Source organism: Colossoma macropomum, unplaced genomic scaffold (genome assembly GCF_904425465.1).
Source record: "Colossoma macropomum unplaced genomic scaffold, Colossoma_macropomum, whole genome shotgun sequence".
NCBI classification, from domain to species: domain Eukaryota; kingdom Metazoa; phylum Chordata; class Actinopteri; order Characiformes; family Serrasalmidae; genus Colossoma; species Colossoma macropomum.
Genome location: NW_023494795.1, coordinates 5,674,923 through 5,698,587, shown reverse-complemented (window position 1 = coordinate 5,698,587; position 23,665 = coordinate 5,674,923). Strand labels below are relative to the sequence as shown.

At 38.4% G+C, this 23,665-nt stretch overlaps 2 protein-coding genes across 2 annotated transcripts; both read right to left on the bottom strand.

The window, feature by feature from the left end:
- Window positions 1–1,503: 1,503 nt before the first annotated feature.
- Window positions 1,504–5,190, bottom strand: LOC118816063 (junctional adhesion molecule-like). Its single transcript, XM_036582570.1, has 5 exons — window positions 4,700–5,190; window positions 3,623–3,940; window positions 3,282–3,341; window positions 1,653–1,751; window positions 1,504–1,571 (listed from the first exon to the last, which is right to left on the bottom strand). The coding sequence occupies exons 1-5, from the start codon at window positions 5,067–5,069 to the stop codon at window positions 1,504–1,506; spliced, it is 915 nt and encodes a 304-aa protein (XP_036438463.1). The 5' UTR covers window positions 5,070–5,190.
- An 11,265-nt stretch (window positions 5,191–16,455) lies between these two features.
- LOC118816062 lies at window positions 16,456–22,253 on the bottom strand. The gene is made up of 6 exons (XM_036582569.1): window positions 21,979–22,253; window positions 20,117–20,434; window positions 18,475–18,567; window positions 18,208–18,315; window positions 18,069–18,133; window positions 16,456–16,560 (listed from the first exon to the last, which is right to left on the bottom strand). The coding sequence occupies exons 1-6, from the start codon at window positions 22,025–22,027 to the stop codon at window positions 16,456–16,458; spliced, it is 738 nt and encodes a 245-aa protein (XP_036438462.1). The 5' UTR covers window positions 22,028–22,253.
- Between the last annotated feature and the right edge of the window lie 1,412 nt (window positions 22,254–23,665).

Here is a 23,665-nt window from a genome sequence, read left to right as displayed (position 1 = left end):
CACTGTTTGTGTTGGTCATCTTATTAAAATGGTGATACAGGATAAAGATTCTTGATCCGTGTGAAACTCCTTTGTCATTTTTGTTTCTCCCTTTTGTCTCTAAAATATCCTTGGAACAAGATTGATTTTCAATAACTTTTATAGTTTGTGTAATGTGAAGATGTGAAGCGTAACCATGGTAACAGGTGTTTTAATGACATTGCTGTAAAGCATGTGTTACTGCATGTGAAGTTCAGATGAAGATTGAGTTGGATTGGTGTAAAAGCCAATCTGACAGTGCTGTAAGAGGCTGTATTGCCACATATTGGATACCTGTCAGATTTCAGTTCCACATTTGAAAATGGCCCAAATCAGAATTGAAACTTTGATCAATGTTCTACACATTACAGACTTCAAAGGGTTCTACAAATGTACACATGGTCTAACCAGATGTGAATCTGATCATGTAGGTTCTTGGTGACAATTTACTTTGAGTGGTCCTTTTAGGTGAAACAAACACTCAACACACTCTCAGTAACATGCCAGAAACATATTAGATTTAGGATTAGGTTCTGGGTTGAGATTAAGGTTAAGGTTAGGATTACAGCCAGGGTTAGGTGTTGGGTAAGGTTGGGTTTAGCATAATGGAAGTAACAACACATCTACTTAATGTAAATAAAGTCTCAACAGAACATCTACAAGATATTTACTTCAATATATTCAGATGCTTCACTGCTGCTACTTCACTGATATTGTTGATGTTTTACTGATAATCTTTTAAGAGTTTATTAATCATCCACAAAGGACCACTCCAAATTAAGTATTACTAGATACTCTGATACGTCTGATTCTGTTCACCCTGAAAAAAAAATATTGCTTTGATTCAAATGTGTGATTATTGAATTCATTTTCTTTCAATCAGACTTTTATCAATACACAATGTAAACGAAAGGTAAAAATAAATTAATAAAGGGGCAGATTTGAAACACTGCAAATAGCTAACAAGGGATATGAAATGTACAGCTGAAAAGCTACAAAATAACTTCATTTTACACACACATCTTCAAACATTAGCCATTATTGCAGTACCCAAAAGAAACTGTTTTTAATAACAGCTTTTATTTAAAAAGCACTTAATATGAAATACAAATAAATAGAACATTTTAGGACAGAATTTATTTCCACAAACATTTGGCCAGTTTATCAGAAGCACGTAGAAACCCCAACACCCATCCCCACAGAAGCCTGTTCTCTGTAGAGGATGTGTTAACTTATTCTCTCTTAGAAAATCAATAAAGCTTATATTTCAGTGAGGTGCCAAAACATTTGTATATGATTTTATGTATAACAACAAGAACATCATGAAAGGTTCAACAGATGGTTATTATGGTTTAGGCTTTATATGGACAGAATCAGGGGGCAATTTCATGAACATATGGCAATATGAAATAATCATATAACATGTTGAGATATTTTGCCTGCTAATTGTCCATGATGAATCCATACCAGTTTTGCAGGACTGCACTACTCCAGACTGACCACTCCATCTCCATCAGCAATGCTGTAGTGAACTCTGGCAGGATCTGACTGAGCTGTTGAGAAAGTAGAATTGAATTCACACAACAAAGAAAACAGGAATTTTAGTTTGTACACGGTGCTTTGATTGTTTGTACCTTTGTTTCTCTTGGTGTGATAAACCACAGCTACTATAATGTGGAGAAAGATCACAGTCACCAAGGCGAAGGGGACGAAGGGTAGAGACTGTGGAGAAGCTGCAAAAAAACATCTAATTATCTCTGCAGGGCAGCAATACTGACCCTTCCATATGTGCTGTGATACTTAGTAGTCTTTCAGTCTTTGCCAGAGTGCAGTAGAAACTTCGGTAACACTTTCTATGAATGTTTGTAAGTATCTATAAGCACATTTATAATGTGTTATAATGCATTCATTATAAACATGATTATGACATTGACACTGAAACTTCGGTAACACTTTCTATGAACGTCACCTTTGTAAGCATCTATAAACACATTCATAACATGTTATAATGCATTCATAAGACATTATAAACATAGCTATAAATATTTATAAAAATGCATTACACGTTATAGCCATGTTTATTATGCATTATGAATTGTTAACATAATACATTATAAGTACTGATCATAACAAATTATAAGAGCTCATAAGTCGTATTTGTCCGCTCTAAGTAAAGTGAAGCGTACTGTACTAAAGCCTCCTCCAGTGTTCAGAGTGAGGCTTCAAGTTGAAGTATTTACTGAAGGATTTACTGAAACACTAAAACATTCACAATAAAGCACATTACAGGCTTCAAATGTCAGAGTTTAAACTAGAGCTGCCATCAGTGTTTTACCCAATGTGGGAAAGTCAATTTACACCACCGTTAGCTTGGTATTTGTTTTTACTTTACGCTCTCCAAGCTGGGACTGACTTCTTTGGCACTGACATTATAACATGTTATTAACACTATTTCTAATGCATTATATTAACAATTCATAATGTATAATAAACATGGCTATAAAGTGTAATTCAGTGTAATTCTTTTTTATAAATATTTATAACCACATTTATAATGTCTTATGAATACATTATAACATATTATACATGTGTTTATAGATACTTACAAATGCGACATTCATAGAAAGTGTTACCAAAACTTCTTGATTAGGTTGATAAGATTACTAAAATAACCTATAAAGACATTCATAACACATTATAATTCACACATAAGACATTATATGGTATGTAATGGCATGGTATATAATGATATGGTATTATATGGTAACAATTCATAATGCATTGTAAACATGGTTATACAGGCATTTATGAAGTGCTAAATGTCTTAGGATAGAGTGCATAGGCTTATTGATAATAACATACATAACACTTTATAAAGCAAGAGTATATGACTTCATAAAGTAAGATAATATCTGTTTATAAGAACTTTTGCTGTAACACCCTATAACACTTCATAAAGGTTTATGCTAGTATGCTAGTGATATTTTTATGAATGACTTTTAAATGTTTAGGAAATTTCATTTCAGTACATAATGCCTTATATAGCATTATAAATGTGCGTTTGATGTGCTTGAAAAGGGTGATTAAATGCAGCATTAACATATAGGGAATTTAGATATTAAACCGAGCAATATTTCCCTTGATCTTCTGTTTGGAGAGCTGTAAATTCTGAATTAAACTGACTTCTTACTATTTTGCAGAATGTTGAGAGACCAGATCAATCATTCCAGTGAAAATACAAAACTGGAGAAAGCTGTACTTACTAATAGTCATTTGAAATGAACTTGTGGTTGCAGTAGATGTCGTTGTTTTAGGTGGACCCTCTGTAGAGAGAAAAGGTTTGATAATCAGAGCAGAAACAGAACATCAGCAAACAGCTCACTGTAGATTCTGTAGTTGGAAAAGAAACAACAGGAGAGTTAAATGCTCCAAAGTGTTAAATATGAACAACACAAATGTTCTTTTAACACTGTTTAGTGTCATTAACACTGACAATTTAATACTAAAAACAGTGTTGTAGTGTTAAAATAAACCCTTAAAGTGTGAATTGAACATTTAAACAATATGTAATGTGATTTTTCTGCCAATCATAACAGTGTTTTACCTTCAACAGTAAGTTTGATGTATGTGCGTTTATATCCTGTGAGTTCACACAGGTAAACTCCTCCATCCTCTTCAGTCAGGTGTGATATGAGTAGAGAGAGATTTCCTGGAGAGTGACCATTAAACAGCTGAACTCTGTTTCTGTACTGACCACTCTCACTGGATATCTCTTCATATGTTTTTGTGTTTGTGTTTTGTTTCCTCCAGGTGAATGTCTCAGGTTTGGTGAGTAGGCCAGTGCAGTAGCAGGAAAGCAGTGCAGACTCTCCTCTATGTGCTGTGATATTCTGGGTTGTTTCAGTCTTTTCCAGAAAGCAACCTGTAGAAACACATATCAGTAAAGTAAAGAAAGGGAAAGTAATGTTACAAATGCCAAAAGCAAACAATTGCAACAACGACAACAATAACAAATAAAACAGTTGCTAAATATTCAATATAAAACTGGATTTGGGCAGATAAATAACATAATGCTTCTGTCAGAACAAAAGCTTCCATCTCCAAAATGGTTAGACAAAAAAAAGAAAATGATCTGGAAATTATCTGGAAGTCTGGATTTGCAAATAAAAAACCTTAAATAATTTTTAGCACTTAAATTTACATTTCATGAGAAAGAAGAAAAAGAAAATTCTACTACTAGTACTACTGTATGCACACCCTCACCACAGAGCACTCTCAGCAGGACTTCTCTGAAGTGACCACACTCTAATGTCTTTGAATAGTGAAACAGTGCTTTTGTTCATATTTCTATTAAAGCTGTACACCACCAGGGTATTTTATGATCCGACAGTCATAAAATATATTTTCTTTTACAAAAACCACAAACACACACACACACACACACAGTGGGAAAATGAGATTATGTGTGAGATTTAGCAGTTTTCTGTGCCATGATGCCACTGAGTAAATGTAGTCTTTCTGCACTGTGAAGAGGGAAAACTCAGATATCTACAGAGTTTTGTTTCATTATGCAAAATAGATTTAGAATTTAAAATTCAATTTAGCTGCTTTATTTTAGTTTGGTTGAATGTAGTTCTGAGATTTGCATTGCACTAGAAATAAAGTTCATATAGTGTTTTACCTTTAACAGTGAGTCTGATGTCTGTGTATCCACTCCCTTCAACATCACACCTGTAATCTCCCTCATCCTCTTCAGTCAGGTCTGATATGAGTAGAGAGAGATTTCCTGGAGAGTGACCATTAACCAGCTGAACTCTGTTTCTGTGCTGGTCCTTATCGCTGGATATCTCTTCCCATGTATCTGTGTTTGTGTTCTGTTTCTCCCAGCTGAATGTGTCAGATGAGATGCGGTCAGTGCAGTAGCAGGGCAGCAGTACTGACTCTCCTGTACGTGCTGTGATAGGCAATATTCCACCCCTGTTTTCCAGAACGCAGCCTTTAGAAACGCACATCAGTAAGATCAGGTTAATCACAGGCTCCCATTGTCTCATATTCTATATATTATAGTTTTAAAATACATGAAACATTGTTTTTAATTCAAATAAGCAAATTCAAAATAAAATCAAAGTCAAAAGGGAGACCAATATATTTTCTTTAAAAAAAATCATCCTACCAAACCATCTCCATATAAATAAGACAAATCTATTACAATATACAAATAACAGTTTCCAGTTCTAAAATATTCTAGCAAATTTTGTACAGATGAATTAAAACATGTGAAATGAACATTTTAAACTTCATGGTTTTATATTCCTGGACAGAGACTAAGTCTTGTTCTAGATTATGTCACAGACTCCTCTAGTGTTAGTTCCCTGTCTCGTTCCTGTGCTTGTCTCCTAGTCTTCTGCTCAGCTGGCCTCTATGGCTGACCCAGCACCCTTGGGCTCTGCCACCGATGCTCTCCCTGACCCAGGATCTGCCCCTACCCTCTCCCTGCCCCTGGCTCAGTAATGTTACAGATTCTGTCCCTCTGTCTCAGATACCACAGCTGCTTCTTGACCAGTCTCCAGGGCATCATGGGCAGCTCATTTTCTGGACTCATTCACACATACATCCTGCTTCATCTTGTTTGCGGCATACAGATTTTGAGAGGACAGTGTAGTCCATAACTAGGCTCATCTCAGCCCAGAAAACTGACCATAAGAAGCTTAAAAAGTAAATAAAGAAGTCCTCACCTTCAGAGACGTGAAGCCCGATGAAGAGAAGATAAAAAGTCAGCAACATCCTCACTAGTAAAACAACACTGAGTTCACAGCACACTGACAGCTCCACACCCAGCACTACACTAGCCCTGTATACCACACTGAGTACACAGCTCTCTCAGCAGCTCTTCACTGGAGTCTAACCCACTCTAATGTCCGTGCAGCTCACAGGAGCTGGGAGAGAATCAGCTTCAGCAGAAATGTTCCGTCTTTTAATGGCTTCGTCAACACTCTGACATAGAAAACCACACATAGTGCTATGGTGTCATCTGAGACATGACAACACTTTCTATTTCCTCTTTTGTTCTGCATCATTTCACAGTACAGGAGGCCACAATTTTGGGGGTTAGGAGGAGAAGTTTACTTTTTACTTCTTCTTCTCTCTTTGACTATTCTTTATACTACTGTAGTGCTGCAACAATAAAGGTTGTAATGCAACACTGACCTCACTGCTGCATTGTGTGTTTATTATGGTATTTGCTACCACACTCAGCACTCATCCTCAGGTGGCCATGGCAAAGTCTAGCAGTGTAAATTTCATGACCATCACTCCTTAAACAAATCATTTTATCATTATGATGATTATAAAAAGGTCTTTTTAACAGGTATAACCCATTACACATTCCCATAAGACAAAATCCATGTTTGGAAAGCAGCCCTTTAACTTAACCACAATGACTGCAGACCACATGACTTCTTTTTAAATAAGCTCAGTCCAACTAATAAACTCAGGTTTCCATATATAGCTTTGAATACGTAAACTGAAACCTTGTCAGCCAGTTTGGTAACATGTGATTTTCTAAAAACTGACATCCCTCCATTCAGTGGTTTTACTAGTTCTTCTTTTTGTTTCTCGTGTGGTAAAAAGAAGTGATCACATGGCAATTCAGTGTCAATGTGGTCCATGCTTTAGTGTGTTGATATTACAATAGTATATAAAAGCTGTAGCATTATTTATGCAACGATTTATGGAAGCCTGAGTGTCAGGAGTGGATGGTGGTTTGAGGTCAGAACACAAAGTTGAGTCCCAAGTATGTTTTTGAGAATCTGAGTTGGCAGTGAGTTTTAAGTCTCTGGGAAGCGAGTTATGTTATGTTAGATCTGGGGTGCGAGTCTGAGTTGAGTCTCGAGTCTCTGGGGTGCAGGTCTGAATCAAGTCTGGAGCCTTTGGGTGTGAGTCTGGTCATACATCTCTGATGTGTGAGTTTGAGTCTAAGTCTAACTGTAAGATACAAAAAACCTTCAGGCTGATGGACAGAACTGAAGCACTACATGCAGTACCTTTGCTGCTTCAAATAAAGGGGCAAAACAACTTGAAACAGTTGGTTAGTCCGTAGTTTCTAAGTATGATAGCTATAGTAATAGCTAATCTAGCTGAAGTTTAAGATTTAAAGGAATGTGATCAGTAACCTTCATAAACCTTGGCTAGATTAGCTGACAACTAAAGGTAAATTAAGTATTGATAGTTTGAGCCCTTCACTTTAAGCACCGCATTTACTGCAAGTAGTGCTTTGTTTTGATCTTGAGACAGATGTTTTTTCCAGTAACAGCTGGTTATTTGTAGGGATGCACTAATACCAACATTGGTGTCAGGTATTGGCCCGATACCATGTTCATTTACTTATACTCGCACTTACAAAAATGTGCTGATACCAACATCCGATACCAGCTGATACCATTAGATATAAGTCTGATATTCGCTGCTATGCTAATGAAGAAATCCAGTGAATGAGGGTCTGCTCATACAGAGAAGTGTTAACTGACTCCCTGGTGTTCAGACATAAAGTTGTTGGTCACTTTACACATCTCACAAGACAGACAGTGCAATTTTAGTCCATTTTTAAACCCATGGAATCATAATCACTTTCCTATACAGGTGGACACATAGGCTACCAAAACAAAATTTGCTACTGTCCATAAGTCCATATATGCTGTGTTTACTCTGTTTGATTGAATAGAACTGTAAGATATAAATCTTAATATGGTGATATTTTAAACTATCATTGTAAAATAGGATATAGAGAGACCATATAGTTCTACCATGTATTTTTCAGTGTACAGTGTGGTTAGTTGAGCTGCTGTAGCTCAGTTTTTTGCTTGGTACTGAGACATGCATTGTCTTATTTTGAAAGAAACAGCTTTATTTGAAACTGTTTATAGACAGAGCTGTCTGTAAAGGGTACATTTCATGTAGCAGGTCAATCGTACCTGGCATTTTTGTACAGTGTAAGTGTATAAATCAAGGGTTTTGTCTGTACACAGTGGACTCTTTAAACATAAAATGTGAGTCACCAAAAAACAAGATTTCTAAAATCGCACAGCGTATGTCTGGCTTTAGAGGACATTCGACTACAGCTCAACAAGCCAAACAAAAGATCGACACAAAAAGTGAGCTCCTCAGATGCGTTAGCCTTGGATTCCTGCCGTCACTGTGCTACAGAAACTGTTGTTGAAAGAGACAGATGAGGAGCAGGGGAACAAATCTAGGAAATGTACTTTACTTACAGCTGTACAGATGCGGTACAAGGTAACTAATGTAGCATAGCCAGCAAATGCACCTTATTTAAAATCAGCTAGAGTGAATGATTTAACTGTTAAGGTACACTGTACTCATTTACGCTAACAACTACTTAGTTCTGAGTAGGTCACTCAGTAAGGTATGAAAAAATTGTATTGATGCATCCCTAGTACTTCAAAGTCACATCAACCTAACACTGCTGCGAGCTGCAAAGTGAACAGCATTACAGGAATTACTGCTCCCATAATTACCTCCAGAGCCAGAGCTAGTTTTGACTTTTCTGCCACTATGAGATAAGGCAAGCACGAGCTGGACTGGAATGTTGAAGTGCCCTGGTCGTAGTCGAGTTACATGCACAGTTCAGTGAGATTCAGACTCAAGTCATGAGTCAGTCAGGTGCGCGTCACAAGTCAATTTAGCGTGTGGCTGAGTTGAGTTTCAAATCAGTTTAGCATGCGTTCGATTCGAGTCAGTCAGAGCAACATGTGAATTGGGTTACAGACTCTAGCCAGAGTCGCTGATTGAGTTCACATCTCAGCTTTTCAGTCACTTTTCCAGAGCAGTGAAGATGTTTTAGTAGGGGCATCGGTGTTGCTGAGTGGTTTTTAATGCTGTTTGTTTTTGAACTCTAAAGGCTTCGCTCTTTTTCCAAGATGGGCACAAAAACTCCAAAACAGCAGTGCTAATCTCGCATAAAGGCAGGCACGTCCACAGATAGACCCCAAGGGGTTCATGACCCCCTGCACTTGTATAAGGGATATTTTGGTCGGCATGTGTAATAATTGTGTTTCATATGGCCGTTCTTCAAAATCCCTTTTAGCGAGATGAGGTTTAGCCTGGCCCAGGAATACAGGTTGTTGGTCAATGTGGGCAGGTACAGGTCCAAATAACCTGCTAAACCAAATTTTTGTTAGTGTATAAGACAGGCCTTTATGCTGTGCACAGTTCTTAAATACAGTTATAACTCTTCATTTCATACCAATTAGACAGTATAGTGGGAAATGTTAGTTTTGTTTGCTGGAGAGTGGGCTTCAAATCCCACTTTGGGGTGTAAAGCTAGTGTTTTTGTTTTTTGTTAACTCGACATTTGGTGAAAAATGATTTCTTTCCGTCTCTTAATAAGAACACTTGCAGAATACTGTAAAGTAAAATAAGGTTTCATTCATGTTCATGTTGCCTCTTTTCTATTGTGCACCTGCCCCCTAAATGTCTGTGCTTTGGCCTGCATGCAGGGAAGGTTTTCAGCACCTCGGACAGCGACAGTTTCGGGGTGCTCCAGGTCCTCATAGGCACAGTGGTCTCTTTTTTCCTCTCCTCATGCATCCCCTTGCAGAAGTGCCCACAGTGACATGGTCTTCTCTGAATCGCTGCAACACTTGCCATTTCCTCTTTTGTAGTGCATTGTTTCACAGTACACAAACCCACACTGACCAAGTTACTACATCTGCAGTGGGTGTGGGGTGGGGGTGGGGATTATGGGTGGAAGTTGTCCACTTTAGAGGAAAGAGTGGACATTAGAAATAAGATACAGCTGGTCCTTTAAGGCAGTCTGCTCTGTGTTTAAGCAGTCTCAGGAGAATATGTAGAGTCTGTTGCCTTTACACTGTTTCTCTCAAGTCAAATCAAGTGATCTTTATTGTCATGCCAATATAAATTACATACATTGGTGCAAAATGTCATTCTTCAGGCCTCTTGGTGCAACACACAACAGTAGGACATTACACAGGACTATATAAAGTGCAGATACATGACAATGTATAAATAAATACAGAGAACAAAAGATGCACATGACGCAAACTAGATAGGACAACATAACATTCTCTTGTCCTTCATCAGTGGTCACAGGACATTGTCAACTGGATATTTTTGGTTGGTGGACTATTCTCAGTCCAGCAGTGACACTGAGGTGTTTAAAAACTCCAGCAGCACTGCTGTGTCTGATCCACTCAGACCAGCGCAACACACACTAACACACCACCACCACGTCAGTGTTACTGCAGTGCTGAGAATGATCCACCACCCAAATAATACCTGCTCAGTGGGGGTCCTGAGGGGGTCCTGTGGGGGTCCTGACCACTGAAGAACAGGGTGAATGAGTAAAAGTATTCAAAGAAACAGATGAACTACAGTCTGTAATTGTAGAACTACAAAGTGCACCTATATAGTAAGTGGAGCTGATAAAATGGACAGTGAGTGTAGATAAAAGTAGGTGGTCTTAATGTTACAGCTAATCAATGTATATTACTGTTTAACTCACGTGCCTTTATTAATATGGTTTAAGGACAGATTACACAAAGATTTTAATGTTCATAAATTTTGTAATAATCTCCCTCAAATCTCCAAAAATTCTGCTCATATCCATGTTTGTATCTGAATTTAATTTTTAGGCCTAAAATCTCATTCAGTCTGCAGCTTAAAGTGCTCCATTTCTGATTCAGTGCCTAAATCTGAATTTGTTGTTTGCTTGTTCACATTATCTTTTTGATGTGTTCTATATCTGACATCAGTTTCAACAGATCACACTGCGAAAGAGCACTGCTCAATCAATAAACACAGTAAACTCGATTTATTCAAGATTGATAGATTCCTTTATTATGTGCCATCAAACTTCACCGTGTGCAAACCACTGCTTTATACACGAAGACATTAAAACAACCATGATCTACAAGATTTACAGAAAAGTAATAAAAATGACCATCTCTCACGGCCATCATCGGGGTCCAGGGGAAGAGCACATGCCATATACCCCCATCACCCAAATCGAGCCAACATCCCCCAGGAGGAAGACCCAGGACAGGGTGGGATGTCAGGGCTTCAGTAACATCTTCGAGAGCCGGTGGGGCCTCAGGGATGTCTTTGCGAACAGGAAGGGGAGGAGAAGTGAGTCGAGCTCAGAGCCCTCTCAGGAGGGGGATAGAAGGTGCTGGTCCTCCTCGGAGATGAGACTGGAGGCTTTAGAGGGGGTGAGAGGGGGGCTCCTGCCCCCAAGCACAAACAGGTTTGCTGCTCCGCCAGCAGGCTCCTGACCATCTGACCGGTCGCCACCTGCTGCTCTTCAAGCTGCTTCCATTGCTTTTCAGCATCATGAGAAGAAGCCTGCTGCTTCCGCCAGCCAGCCAGGTGCAGGTGGTCAAGGGTCTAGATGGCCTCCTCTTCCGCTGTGGAGACTCCCTCGTGTGTTGGCGCCCTTTTCCCAGGCTTCTGCACCACCGTAACACAGCTTGTCCTACCCCGGGCTCAGGAATGACACTGGAGGCTTTTCACTTCAAACAACCAAACGAAGCACTCAAAACCACAACCAAAGCTGGCCACTATTCAGTGGCTTCAAACTAGATTTTACAGTCCTTTTCTCCAAAACTAAAACCTCTGCTGGGCACTTTTCTTTGCTCTTTAAAGCTAGACTTTTCAGTCCTTTTCTCGCTTGAGATCTTCAGCTCTTCAGCTCTTCACTCGGTCTCTGCTGCTCGTCCCTTGCACTCTTCTCTGTTCTCTATCTGCTCTTTTTAAGAGGCACTCATGCTGCCAGCCAGATCAGCCTCAGTTAGCCTCAGAGTACTCGTTTCTCTGCCTCCCCAACACCACTGTGGCTCTGCAGCTAGGCCACCTAGGTTGAAAGTGCAGGTGTAGTGGAACAGAAGGCGGAGCCCTTCGTCCTCTCCAGGCTTTGTCCTTGCTTTGAGTTCGGGTCCTGCCTTCTTGACGCCTCTCGTGGCCATCATCAAGTCCTGGGGGATGGACGCATGCCATAGCCAGTTTATCAGAAACATCTAGATACCCCGACCCCCATCCCCACCCCCCAACACACAACTTGTTGAAAAAAAAACAATATGGTAAATTCAGTGAAGAAATACTAACTGTGCAGAAATGTGTTGTCTGTAGAGGATGTGTTATGGATGTGTTATCTTATTTTCAGTTACAAAATCAACAAAGCTTTAAATTTCACTGAGGTGCCCAAACTTTTGCATATGATTTTATGTATGACAAACAGAACATTATGAAAAGTTCAACAGATGGTTATTATGGTTTGGGATCCATATGGACAGAATCAGGGGGCAATTTCAAGGACATGTGGAAATATGAATTAGTTATTTAGGATGCTGAGATGTTTTGGCTTCTAATTGTTCATGCCTGTGTTGCAGGACTGCACCACTCCAGACTGACCACTCCCTCTCCATCAGAAGTGCTGTAGAGAACTCTGGCAGGATCTGACTGAGCTGTTGAGAAAGTAGGATTGAATTCACACAATAAAGAAAACAGGAATATTAGTTTGTACACAATGCGTTGATTGTTTCTACCTTTGTTTCTCTTAGTGTGATAAACCACAGCTACTATAATGTGGAGGAAGATCACAGTCACCAAGGCAAAGGGGACGAATGGCGGAGACTGTGGAGAAGCTGCAAAAAACATCTAACGATGAATCACATAATCCATATTATCTCAGCAGGGCAGCAGTACTGACCCTCCTGTATATGCTGTGATAGTTTGACAGAGTGCAGCCTGTAGAACCTTATTTTTTAGGTTGATAAGATTACTAAAAGAATGTATGACATGTCTATGAAGACATTCATAACACACTGTAATTCACACATAAAGTATTATGAACAGTTTGGTAACGGTTCATAATGCATAGTAAATATGGCTATACAGGCATTGTACTTACTAGTGAGTGAGCGGAGTTCGTTACTCTGATGTAGCAACAAGCTGCTTGTTAAGGAACTATAATTTGGTGGAACATTAAAGCATATTAAATGCCGCGTTCATGACCCAATTTATTTACTTCTTACTGTATTTATTTAACTGTTGTATAAAAGCAATAGAACACTCGAGGTCTCAGTTTCTGTAAATATAGTAAATTAAAGCTGATCTCACTTACAGCCTTGTAATATTAAATTTAAACTAATCTCAACTGATCATCTGATCTCAAATTCCAGTGTTAAAACTTTCAGTGTTGAAGAATGTTTAATGTCATTAACACTAAAGTTTCAACACTACCAACAGTGTTGAAAATATATATATATATATATATATATATATATATATATATATATATATATATATACTGTATAAATATATATATATATATATATACTGTATAAATATATCTCCGTATAAATGGGAAAAATCTAGATTCTAGACTACATCACAAACTGCCCCTCCTGCTCCTGCAGTGCCAGCTCCCCATCATGTTCCTGTGCTGGTCTCCCAGTCTCCTGCACAGCTGGCCTCTGTGGCTGATGGAGCACCCTCAGGCTCTGTACTTGGACCTCTCCCTGACCCAGGCTCAGTAATTTTTGAAATTTTGAAATTTTGTAAAGTTACAGATTCTGTCTCATAGAAGCCTCTTGGCCAGTCCCCATCAGGTTCATTTGGTGTGTGCCCCCTGTTCCGTTGTACTTCTTGAGCTGTGCTTTAGTGGGGGAGGGGGGGGTTCTGTCACAACCTGTCTCCTGAATTAGGATTTCTTTGCTGAGGCTGACCTCAAATAGCTTCCCCAAAATAATTCACTCACACACATATCCTTCCTCATCTCATCTGTTACACTGTAGTCCATAATTACTCTCATCTCTGTCCAGAAAACTGACCATAAGAAGCTTAAAAAGTAAAGAAGTACTCACCTTCAGAGACGTGAAGCCCAATGAAGAGAAGATAAAAAGTCAGCAACATCCTCACTAGTAAAACAACACTGAGTTCACAGCACACTGACAGCTCCACACCCAGCACTGCACTAGCCCTGTATACCACACTGAGTACACAGCTCTCTCAGCAGCTCTTCGCTGGAGTCTAACCCACTCTAATGTCTGTGCCGCTCACAGCAGCTGGGAGATAATCAGCTTCAGTAGAACTATTCTATGTTTTAATGGTTTCGTCAACACCTTCATCAGACGTAGAAAACCACACATAGCGCCATGGTGTAATCTGAGACATGACAACACTTTCTATTTCCTCTTTTGTTCTGCATCATTTTGCAGCAAACACCCACACTTTATTTTGGGAAGGGGTTAAGGGGAGAAGTTGAGTATCTGCTTCAGATGACAGTATGAACATGAGGAAGAAAAGAAATAGCTGACTAACAAAAAGTTATTAACTCTTTTCCTTACCCTCCATTTCTCCTTCTCTAAAATACTGAGGTGCTGCAACAGTAAAGGTTGTAATGCAACACTGACCTCAATGCTGTATTGTGTGTTTATTATGGTATTTGCTACTAAACTCAGCACTCATCCTCATACCGTGAAGGCAAAGTCTATCAGTGTATAATTTTCAGCTTATGCTGTGTACCAGTCATTCTGGTCGATCATCAGGTGTGATCATTTTAAAAATGCATTTTTTACAGGTACAACCCATTAAACATTCTCATGAGCCAAACTCTGTTATTGGGATGCAACCCTTTCACTTAACCACAATGATGACCCATCACAGACCTAAGCATAGTCCAACTGATAAAGTCAGTGTTCCATATATAGCTTTGAATGTGTAAACAAAAACCAAGTCACTCAGTTCTGGTAACGTGTGATTTCATGCTTTTCCAAGAACTGATACCCCTTTCACTAACTAGTTTCACTAGTTCCCTCTCTGTCCTTTGTGTAGTAATGAGATGTGGTCACATGGTAATCCAGTGTCAGTGTGGTCTATGCCTTTAGTTTGCTGATGCTATAATAGTATATAACATTGTTTATGCAACAATTTAGGGAAGCCTGAGTGTCAGGAGTGGACGGTGGTGTGAGGTCAAACACAAAGTTCGGTTCCAAGGCTCGAGTCTCGAGTTGGGAGTCTGAGTTGAGTTTCAGGCATGAGGTATCTGGTCCTAGTTGAGTCTCAAGTCTCAAAGGTGCAAGATGTGAGTCAAGATAAAGTTCCAAAATCAGTTCAGCACTGCTTCTCATTCGTTCTAGAATCTGCTCATCCATTTTCATCTGACTTCATGTGAGACAGATTGCTGACCTACAGTAGCCAGATTGGTTTCTGCCACCAGCAAAGTCATCAGTTGCAGGCAAAGTTGTATGTCGTTATAATAGCAATGTATTCAGTTATTATCTTGATTATTTATATTTGCATATTTATATGTGTATATTCTTATTACGAAAGTCGTCAAAGCTGTAGTTTTTACACAGCTTAAATGACAAGTAAAGAGGCAGTTAGCAAATCCACACCTGTAAAGAAGAACTTGGTTCTGTGTTAACACCCCATATTATTTTAAAGGGGAACTCTAGACATTTTCCAAAATTTCTGCATAATTGCAAGGTTTAAATGTAAACAAGGTCATTCAGAGGGGTTCGCTGTGAAATGGTTCATTCTATAGAAACTTACCAAGGGAGCATTGTGATAGGAACCAGATATCTAAAGTGTTTAATGTCTCTAAAACTTCCCTCTCACAAGGTTATGAATACACTGCCTAATTCTTGAAAAACTCTTTAACACTGGTTTTGAGAAGGTTTTGGGCTAAAACTTAACTGGTCATTTTGAAAAGTAAATAAATTGGTTATATTTGAGCCGCACACACTTTACAGCGGAGGTTCTTTTTACCAGTTTTTTTACGCAGTCTTTTTACACAGTTGTCATGGTGTATGGGGTGTTTATTTAGTCGTTGGTAGGGAGTTGCCAAGCAGTAGCTATGTGTTGTTGAAAATGAATGGGAGTCTATGAGAGGAATGAGGGATGAAACAACTTACACATAGAGGAGTGTGGGTCAGTATGGCTACGGATTAGAGACACCCTGAATGAGCACATGCAGTTTGATAGCTGGAGGGCAAAGAAGTAATAGAGTTTGTGTGGTGACGAAAATGAATGCGACTCTATGGGAGGAATGAGGAAAGAAAATAAATGACAAATGGATGAAAGTGGGTCAGAACAACGAGTTATTTATCATTAATTAATATATTCACATTACTTTATAAAAGACATGTACGCTCTTACTTCACAATGAACGAATGAGCTTCTACTACATAATTAACAAATCATGTACTAACCAGAAATTTACTCATTATTTCTTAATAAAGTTTGCATATGTTTATATATGTCTGCTTTTTTCTATTATTTTATAATAAATTAAAGATTAACAAATTACTTTCAGATCTATTTGAATCTATTTGAATTTGTGACAAAATTTAATAATGACACCATAAAAAATAACAGACACTGAAGCCATTTGAGAGAGTGTTATTAATTCAGTCTGATGGTGACATATTCCGTCTCATTTCCAGTGTCGATCACTGTGGGTGAGCTGGTTCTGTTACTGTGGACTACTGTAGAGTACGTCACCTGATCCTGCAGAGAGAACACAAATGTTAGTATACACAATTATTTAAAGTTGCAGTATATTTAAACTACAAACGAATTACATTACAATGAACTACCGCCCAAGGCTGGCCTTGCACGGTGACCTTTTCATGCAAGAAGTTGCATGCTGTGAGTTGCATGCAATTTTATTTTTGTGCAACTTGACCGTGCAACTTGCATGCAAAACATCTGACTACATTACTTATCAAATTAGCTGGATACACCCTACACTAGCAACCATACAAAAAGAGATCAGGAGGATCTTTTTTTCAAGCATACAATAACCTTCTTATGTTTTATTTGCTTTTTCACTGGCCCAGTGAAATCAGTTGTTTGAAATGATCAGGTGATGCAGTATCAGTGTTTTGATTGGCTGCTTCATAAAACCTGTTTCATGAACTTGAGATGTTTGCAACTGTTGCGGCTGAATTTCAGGTGAGTTGCAGGATGTTTTACATTATGCAACTCAAGTGCAATTTAGTTTCATGTAAGCTGCAGTAAAGATCACAGTGTAAAGCCAGCCAAACATGCTGCCTTAAGTATACTTAAAAATAACTCAATGTATGGGTAATATCTTGGCCTCGGGCTAGGCTTCCTCCAGCAGCTAGGGGGAGACAAAGAATCAGTTCAGGCTGATTAGGGCTGATTAGGTGCAGCTGTGGATGCTCTACTTAAGGAGAATTCTCCCACACCTAGCTCTTTAGTCTTGGCTCTATGCTGCTATGTGCACATCTCTCTGATGAGCTGGTAAATAGTATTTTCTTTCTGTCTTATCTCAGTAACTCTGGGTTCTCTCGCAGTTGTTTCTTTGAGTGAGTATTTAAAAAAAAGCCTTTCAAGTTTTGTTTGTGCACTTTCTTTGTGTTCAGTCGAGTCAGGGCACTTTTTTGTTTGTATGAGTTCTTTTAGGCCATTTAGTTGATGTGACTGCTGGGGGGGGTGGGGTCAATGTTAAGGTATAAGAGCTGTGTGTCTACCCTTCTGTTGAGACTGGGCATTGGTGGCAGAGATGGACAGAGTGCTCTTTGAATAAAATTATTCATTCCTGCAAACACTGGTCTCCTGACTCTGCTTTGTGGCAAGGCCAAAGATTTAAATCAACCCAAAATTTGTTTACTGTAGAAAAACATCTTTTGATTTCATGAAATGTCCTAATTTCCCAAATCTCTAGAAACATGTTCACTGTTTTGTTTTTTAGCTGCTTAGCTTCATTCTCCTCATTCATTGAGGACTCGCTTGACACCCTCTTGCATTTTGTGATCATGTGTTTGATGTATATAATGGGAGAAACAGGAAGCTACTAGGCTTCCCTTAAACTGGCTCTGATGCCAATCCTTCAGAAGTGGTGTAAACATAGAACCCCAACAATTTAACATCTTATTTCCACAGGATGAAATCAGTGATTTTGATCACTGAAACATAAATGTATATAGGTTAAGAGTGTCCCACCTTACCCCATGTTCTACTTTACCATTATTCACCCTATGTGAACTCGCCTGTGTTTCCTGCTCTCTCCTCGTCCCTCTTTTTTCTCGACTCTCCATCTGTCCTCGTCTCCGTCCTGCAGAATGAAACCATACAGAGTGAGATATAGATTCCGCACACATCTCAAAAGACTGTGTATGGTCTGTGTACCTCTGTGTCTGCAGTAGATGATTCCTCCGAGTCCCAGCAGGAGCAAAAGAATTGGAATAAAGATGAAGAAATGCATGCTGGGGACAGTAGTTTGAGAAGGGGCAGTACCTTTGTGTGACAAACCAAAAAATGTGGGGACACATTTATACATTAATTGGTATGTGAGTCGAAATATGCAATTAACTGAATATTCAGAAATGGGGATGAATTAGGAACCATTTGAAGAAGACAATAATAGCTTTCCACATAAAGGTTGTTTCATCTTACTTTCAACTGGAACCAAAGTGCCTGGCCTTTGAAAGAATGCTGTGGTTGGACTGGTTGAGGTGTTGACCGTTACAGTAGATTTTGTTGAGCCCCCTGTAGGGAGAAAAGGATTTGATAGGACAAGACAGCAACTCTGTTATTGTTACACTAAAACATAAACTGTTAGAAATAAAGGTTCTGTTCAGGTACGTTTTTTGTTCATCAAGGTACAAACAATATGAATGTTCCCTCAAAGGTGCAACAGCGGTTTTAAGGTCCAATTGTGAACCTTAAATAAGTTTTTCCAGGTAAAAAGTACTGTAACCTAATGTTGTAAAACAGAACAATAAAATAAAAGCCTGGAGACGAGACGTGGGTGTGTGGAGTCAATACAACTGAGGAAATATAATTTCAATGGATTATGGTACATTTATGTTCCCTGACTAAACATACTGAGATGTGCCTTTGAGGGTACCACCCCAGTGACAGTTTAGTCCCTTTATTTTTGAGAGTGTAGAGTCAGGCAATAACATAGGATTGGCACTGACCAATAAGAAAAAAAAAAAAACTTGATAATTGTAAATTGTCTCAATGGAAACAAGAGATATGGTTATATGTGAAAGTTTGGTCAGCCCTGATCAAAATGTTTTGTTGATTTAAGCCAATTTGTTGTTTACCATTTATTTTTCTGGAATTAATATACTGAAGAAAAAATAAATACATCTTGGGTACCCTTTCAGTTGATCCACTGGTGTTTGTTAAACATTTCAGAGCTTATGTGACTCATTAGGCCTTAATCAAAGTCAGGTGTAGACAATTCCGGGGACCTTCCAAACCTTGAGCTGACACATAGTGCAGTATTGTTACACAAACATTATCTACATGGAAGCGTCGTCAGAAGGTAACCGTAACTGTGATCTCAGCACAAAAGTGGATCTGTTATGCTTTGGGGTTGTTTGGAAGCTAGCAGAGCATGAAATGTTGTGAAAATGGAAGAAAGATTCTACTAAAAATCAATAAATTCTGGAAGAAGATGCCCCAAATCAAAATAATAATATACAAAAAGATTGGGCATAATGACAGGACAATGATTCAAAACATTAAAATCAACATTGAACTACTTCAAGAAACAAAGGTTTTTGAAATGTTCCCATGCCTGAATATTACTTAAAATTAGATCTTAATCATTTGGTGCATGGAAGATGATCTATTATAATTCTCAACTATAAGCATTCTTCATAGAAACGAAGCTTCTTAAAAAAAACAAAATTAAGAATAGAAAGTCTCTTCAAAAAACTACACATTTTCATTAGTTTTTACCAATAAAGCACAGAAAGGGTCCCAAAACTTATGCACATTTTTTTTTAAATATGTTAAATTCAGCTCCTAAATATTTACTGTGGATTAAAATGAACAAAATGTCATATTTAAGTTTGTTTCATGCAGTGTTGATGTTAACTTCTTTTCATTAAAAAAATATGTAATTTGAACAGTGGTGCCCAAACTTTTGCATATATCTATAAATATATATTTAACTGTTTTTGTTTTTATAATGTGATCAAAGCCAGAACTAACTACTTTCTAATAACAATTACTAATAACCAATGTAGGTCTTTTCAGTCATGTTTTTCCCCATTCACACTAATGTATGTTAAAATTTTACCTTCAATGGTGAGTTTGATGTATACATATTTATTATTTTCAGCTTCACACCAGTAACTTCCTCCATCCTCTTCAGTCAGGTGTGATATGAGTAGAGAGAGATTTCCTGGAGAGTGACCATCAAACAGCTGAACTCTGTTTCTGTACTGACCACTATTATTGGATATCTCCTCCAATTTGCTTGTTTCTGAGTTTTGTTTGGTCCAGCTGAATATCTTAGGTTTGGTGTGTAGGTCAGTGCAGTAGCAGGGCAGCAGTACTGACTCTCCTCTAAATGCTGTTAATTTCAGTACTTTTTCAGTGTTTTCCAGAGTGCAACCTTGAAATGAGTGAAACATTTATGAGTAAGGTAGAGCTAAACACACTGAACCCACTGATATGACTGCACTTTAAAAACAATAAACTCAGGCAAAAGCTTAGAACATTCTTCAAAGCAAATTATCAATGTCTCTATTCTGGCTAATTTTATGTATACTAAACCTAAAGAAGAGTAGATGTAAGCTCCTGGAATGACATCCAAACTATTCTGCAGTTAATCACAATTTTAGTTGATGGCCTAGCAGTTTCTGATATAGCCTTATTTTTACCATCTACCAGTTTCTGATATAGCCTTATTTTTACCATCTACCATTTGCATGTTGAACATATGATGGTTTTGTAATGCACTTCCAGTATGACCGTGCCGAACGTCCTTCACATCAGATTAGCCAAACTTATTTCTCACTTTTTTTTAACTATGAGAACTGAAACCATGACAAAAACCACAGATCACAGGGATGGTAGTCTAGCAATGTAATCTCTACAATGTGAAACACCCACTTCATGTTTCACCAAGGTTTTTCCCTGCACAGTTTATCCATGTTTGCCATCTTTACACTTTGCAAAGACTATAGTAATAGTCTTAATTCAGTGTTAACTTTTGATTGAAAACAAAATGATTGAAATGCCTAATGGAAAACTGTCCAATCAGAATTTTTGTATTGTGTATAATCTATGATATCTAGGTAGGCACAACCAAGCTTTCCCATTGGCCAGGCCTTTAGGAGCTAAACTAAAGGCCTTGCACAATTGTCAGCTTATTAAAGAAGTGACAGTGGAACATCAACCCATCATTTTTTTTATTTACAATATGTAGGACTAATTTTGTGAAAAAAATGTTGCTCTAGGCCTTCTGGAAGTACTAGATACACCACTGACTACAAATGCAAGCTGTGAAAATTGGAAAACATTGGTGGCATAAATGTTGCTAGTTAAATAAAAATATGAAAAGTCTTCTACAAGCTTCAAATGTCTGTGTTGAATCTAGAAAAAAAGTCATGTGCACCACCATTACTCTAGCACTAATATACCATTAGTAAGCCTTAGCATTAACACATTCCTATTTTTGATATTTATGGAAAAGCCATGTCATGCAACTCTGACCACATGAACTTCTATTTTTCATGTTTATTCAAGAATTCATCCCTCCGTTCTGTGGTTTCTCTCTGGCATTATTAAAAGGGCTTACAATGATGTGAAAAAGTGTGTAGGCCAACTTGGTAGATATGATGTCCAAACATGCTAATGTCCTGCAATCAGGCTGTCACCCATTTGTGACAACCATGCAGTCGTCATCCTACCTATTCCAACCCTTCCACCCCATGGTGATACAAAACAATGGCAATCAGCCAGAAAGCAGTTCACTAATCAGAAGTTCGGTCTGGATACTTTTGGGCATATAATTTATTTTACATCATGCAAAAAGGTTAGTATGACCATAAATGGCTAAAAATGTGTGGCTAAAAAGGTGATATATATATATACTCTACATGTAAGTTTACATTTTTATGTCATGAGTTACAAATGAAAAGATTGGACGCTCACCTTCAGAAACACGAAGCCCAATGAAGAGAAGATAAAAAGTCAGCAACATCCTCACTAGTAAAACAACACTGAGTTCACAGCACACTGACAGCTCCACACCCAGCACTACACTAGCCCTGTATACCACACTGAGTACACAGCTCTCTCAGCAGCTCTTCACTGGAGTCTAATCCCACTCTAATGTCCGTGCAGCTCACAGGAGCTGAGAGAGAATCAACTTGGACTGATGTCAACTGTCTCTTAAATGTATCGTTAGCACGTCTGTGACTTTCACAGAGCCGCACACAGAGTCGTTGCAACATTTCCTGTTTGCTCTTTTTGTAGCACAGTGGTCTGCAGGACACATGGCAACACTGGCTAAGTCATTGCCTCTTCAGTGGATGTTTGGTGGGGGTGGGGTTTAGGGGGAGTGATGACCTAACAAGTTCTGATATAGCTGTATTTTTATCATCTACCATATGCATGTTGGACATATAATGGTTTTGTAATGTACTTTAAGTATGACACTGAACATCCTTCACATTAGATTAGACAGATTATTTCAGCGCTTTTTTTTTGTGGGGGGAACTGAAACCATGACAAACACTTCAGACCCAAGATCACAGAGATAGTAGTCTAGCAATCTCCATTTAGCCATCCATAATTTTTAGCCACTCAGCAACTGGAATAAGTCAAGTTTACATGAAGTGTAGAAGACTGTTTAATATATAGTGCCATTTACATGCACACCAGTATAGTCTGACTTTACAGTGTGAAACACCCCCTTCATGATGCACCATGGTTTGTCCCTGCATGGTTTATCCATGTTTGCCATATTTAAAGTATGCGAATACGGTAGTATTACTGTTATTGTTAACTTTTGATTGAAAACAATATGACTGAAATGCCCAGTGGAAAATTGGGATTTTTGTACTGTACATAATCTGTAATATCTAGGTAGACACAACCAAGGTTTCCCATTGGTTAGGCCTTCAGGAGCTGAACTAAAGGCCTTGCACAATGAATAGCTTGATTAAGAAGTGACAGTGGAATCAACCCATCATGGTTTCGTTTACAAAATGTGAGACTAATTTTGTGAGAAACAGATGTCACTCTAGGCCTTCTGGACATTCTAGATACTGACTACGAATATGAGCTGTGAGAAATGAAAAAAAAAATGGTGGAATCTCTGTCCATGACTTTTTACAAGTTTCAGATGTCTGTGATCAATCTATAAAAAAAGCCGTTTGCATTACCGTTACTGTAGCACTGATATACTGTTAGAAAGCCTCTAAGGGTTTTTTCTATATTTTTATATTCATGGTCAAACCATGCAGTGCAGCTCTGACCTCATGAACTTCTCTTTTTCTTGTTATTTCTTTCAAAAACTGTCATCGCTCAGTTCTGTGGTTGCTGTCAGGCCTAATACAACAAAAGCAATCAGTCAGAAAACTGGATTCACATAAACATCCAACACTGCAGTGCCCTTCACTATAAAGCATGCGTCTGATCACCAGAGAAATGTTTGGCCTATGACGATGGCATATCTAAGATAAAATCAGACCCAGCAAAGGAAAAAACAACACAGCAAAATTAAAAATCCAAACCTAATCATCCTAGGCTAAAGCTTACTGCCACAGCAAGCCTTAAAAATGTTTATCGTTCATTTATGCCTTACTTATGATGACTCCAATGTTTTGTTATCTTA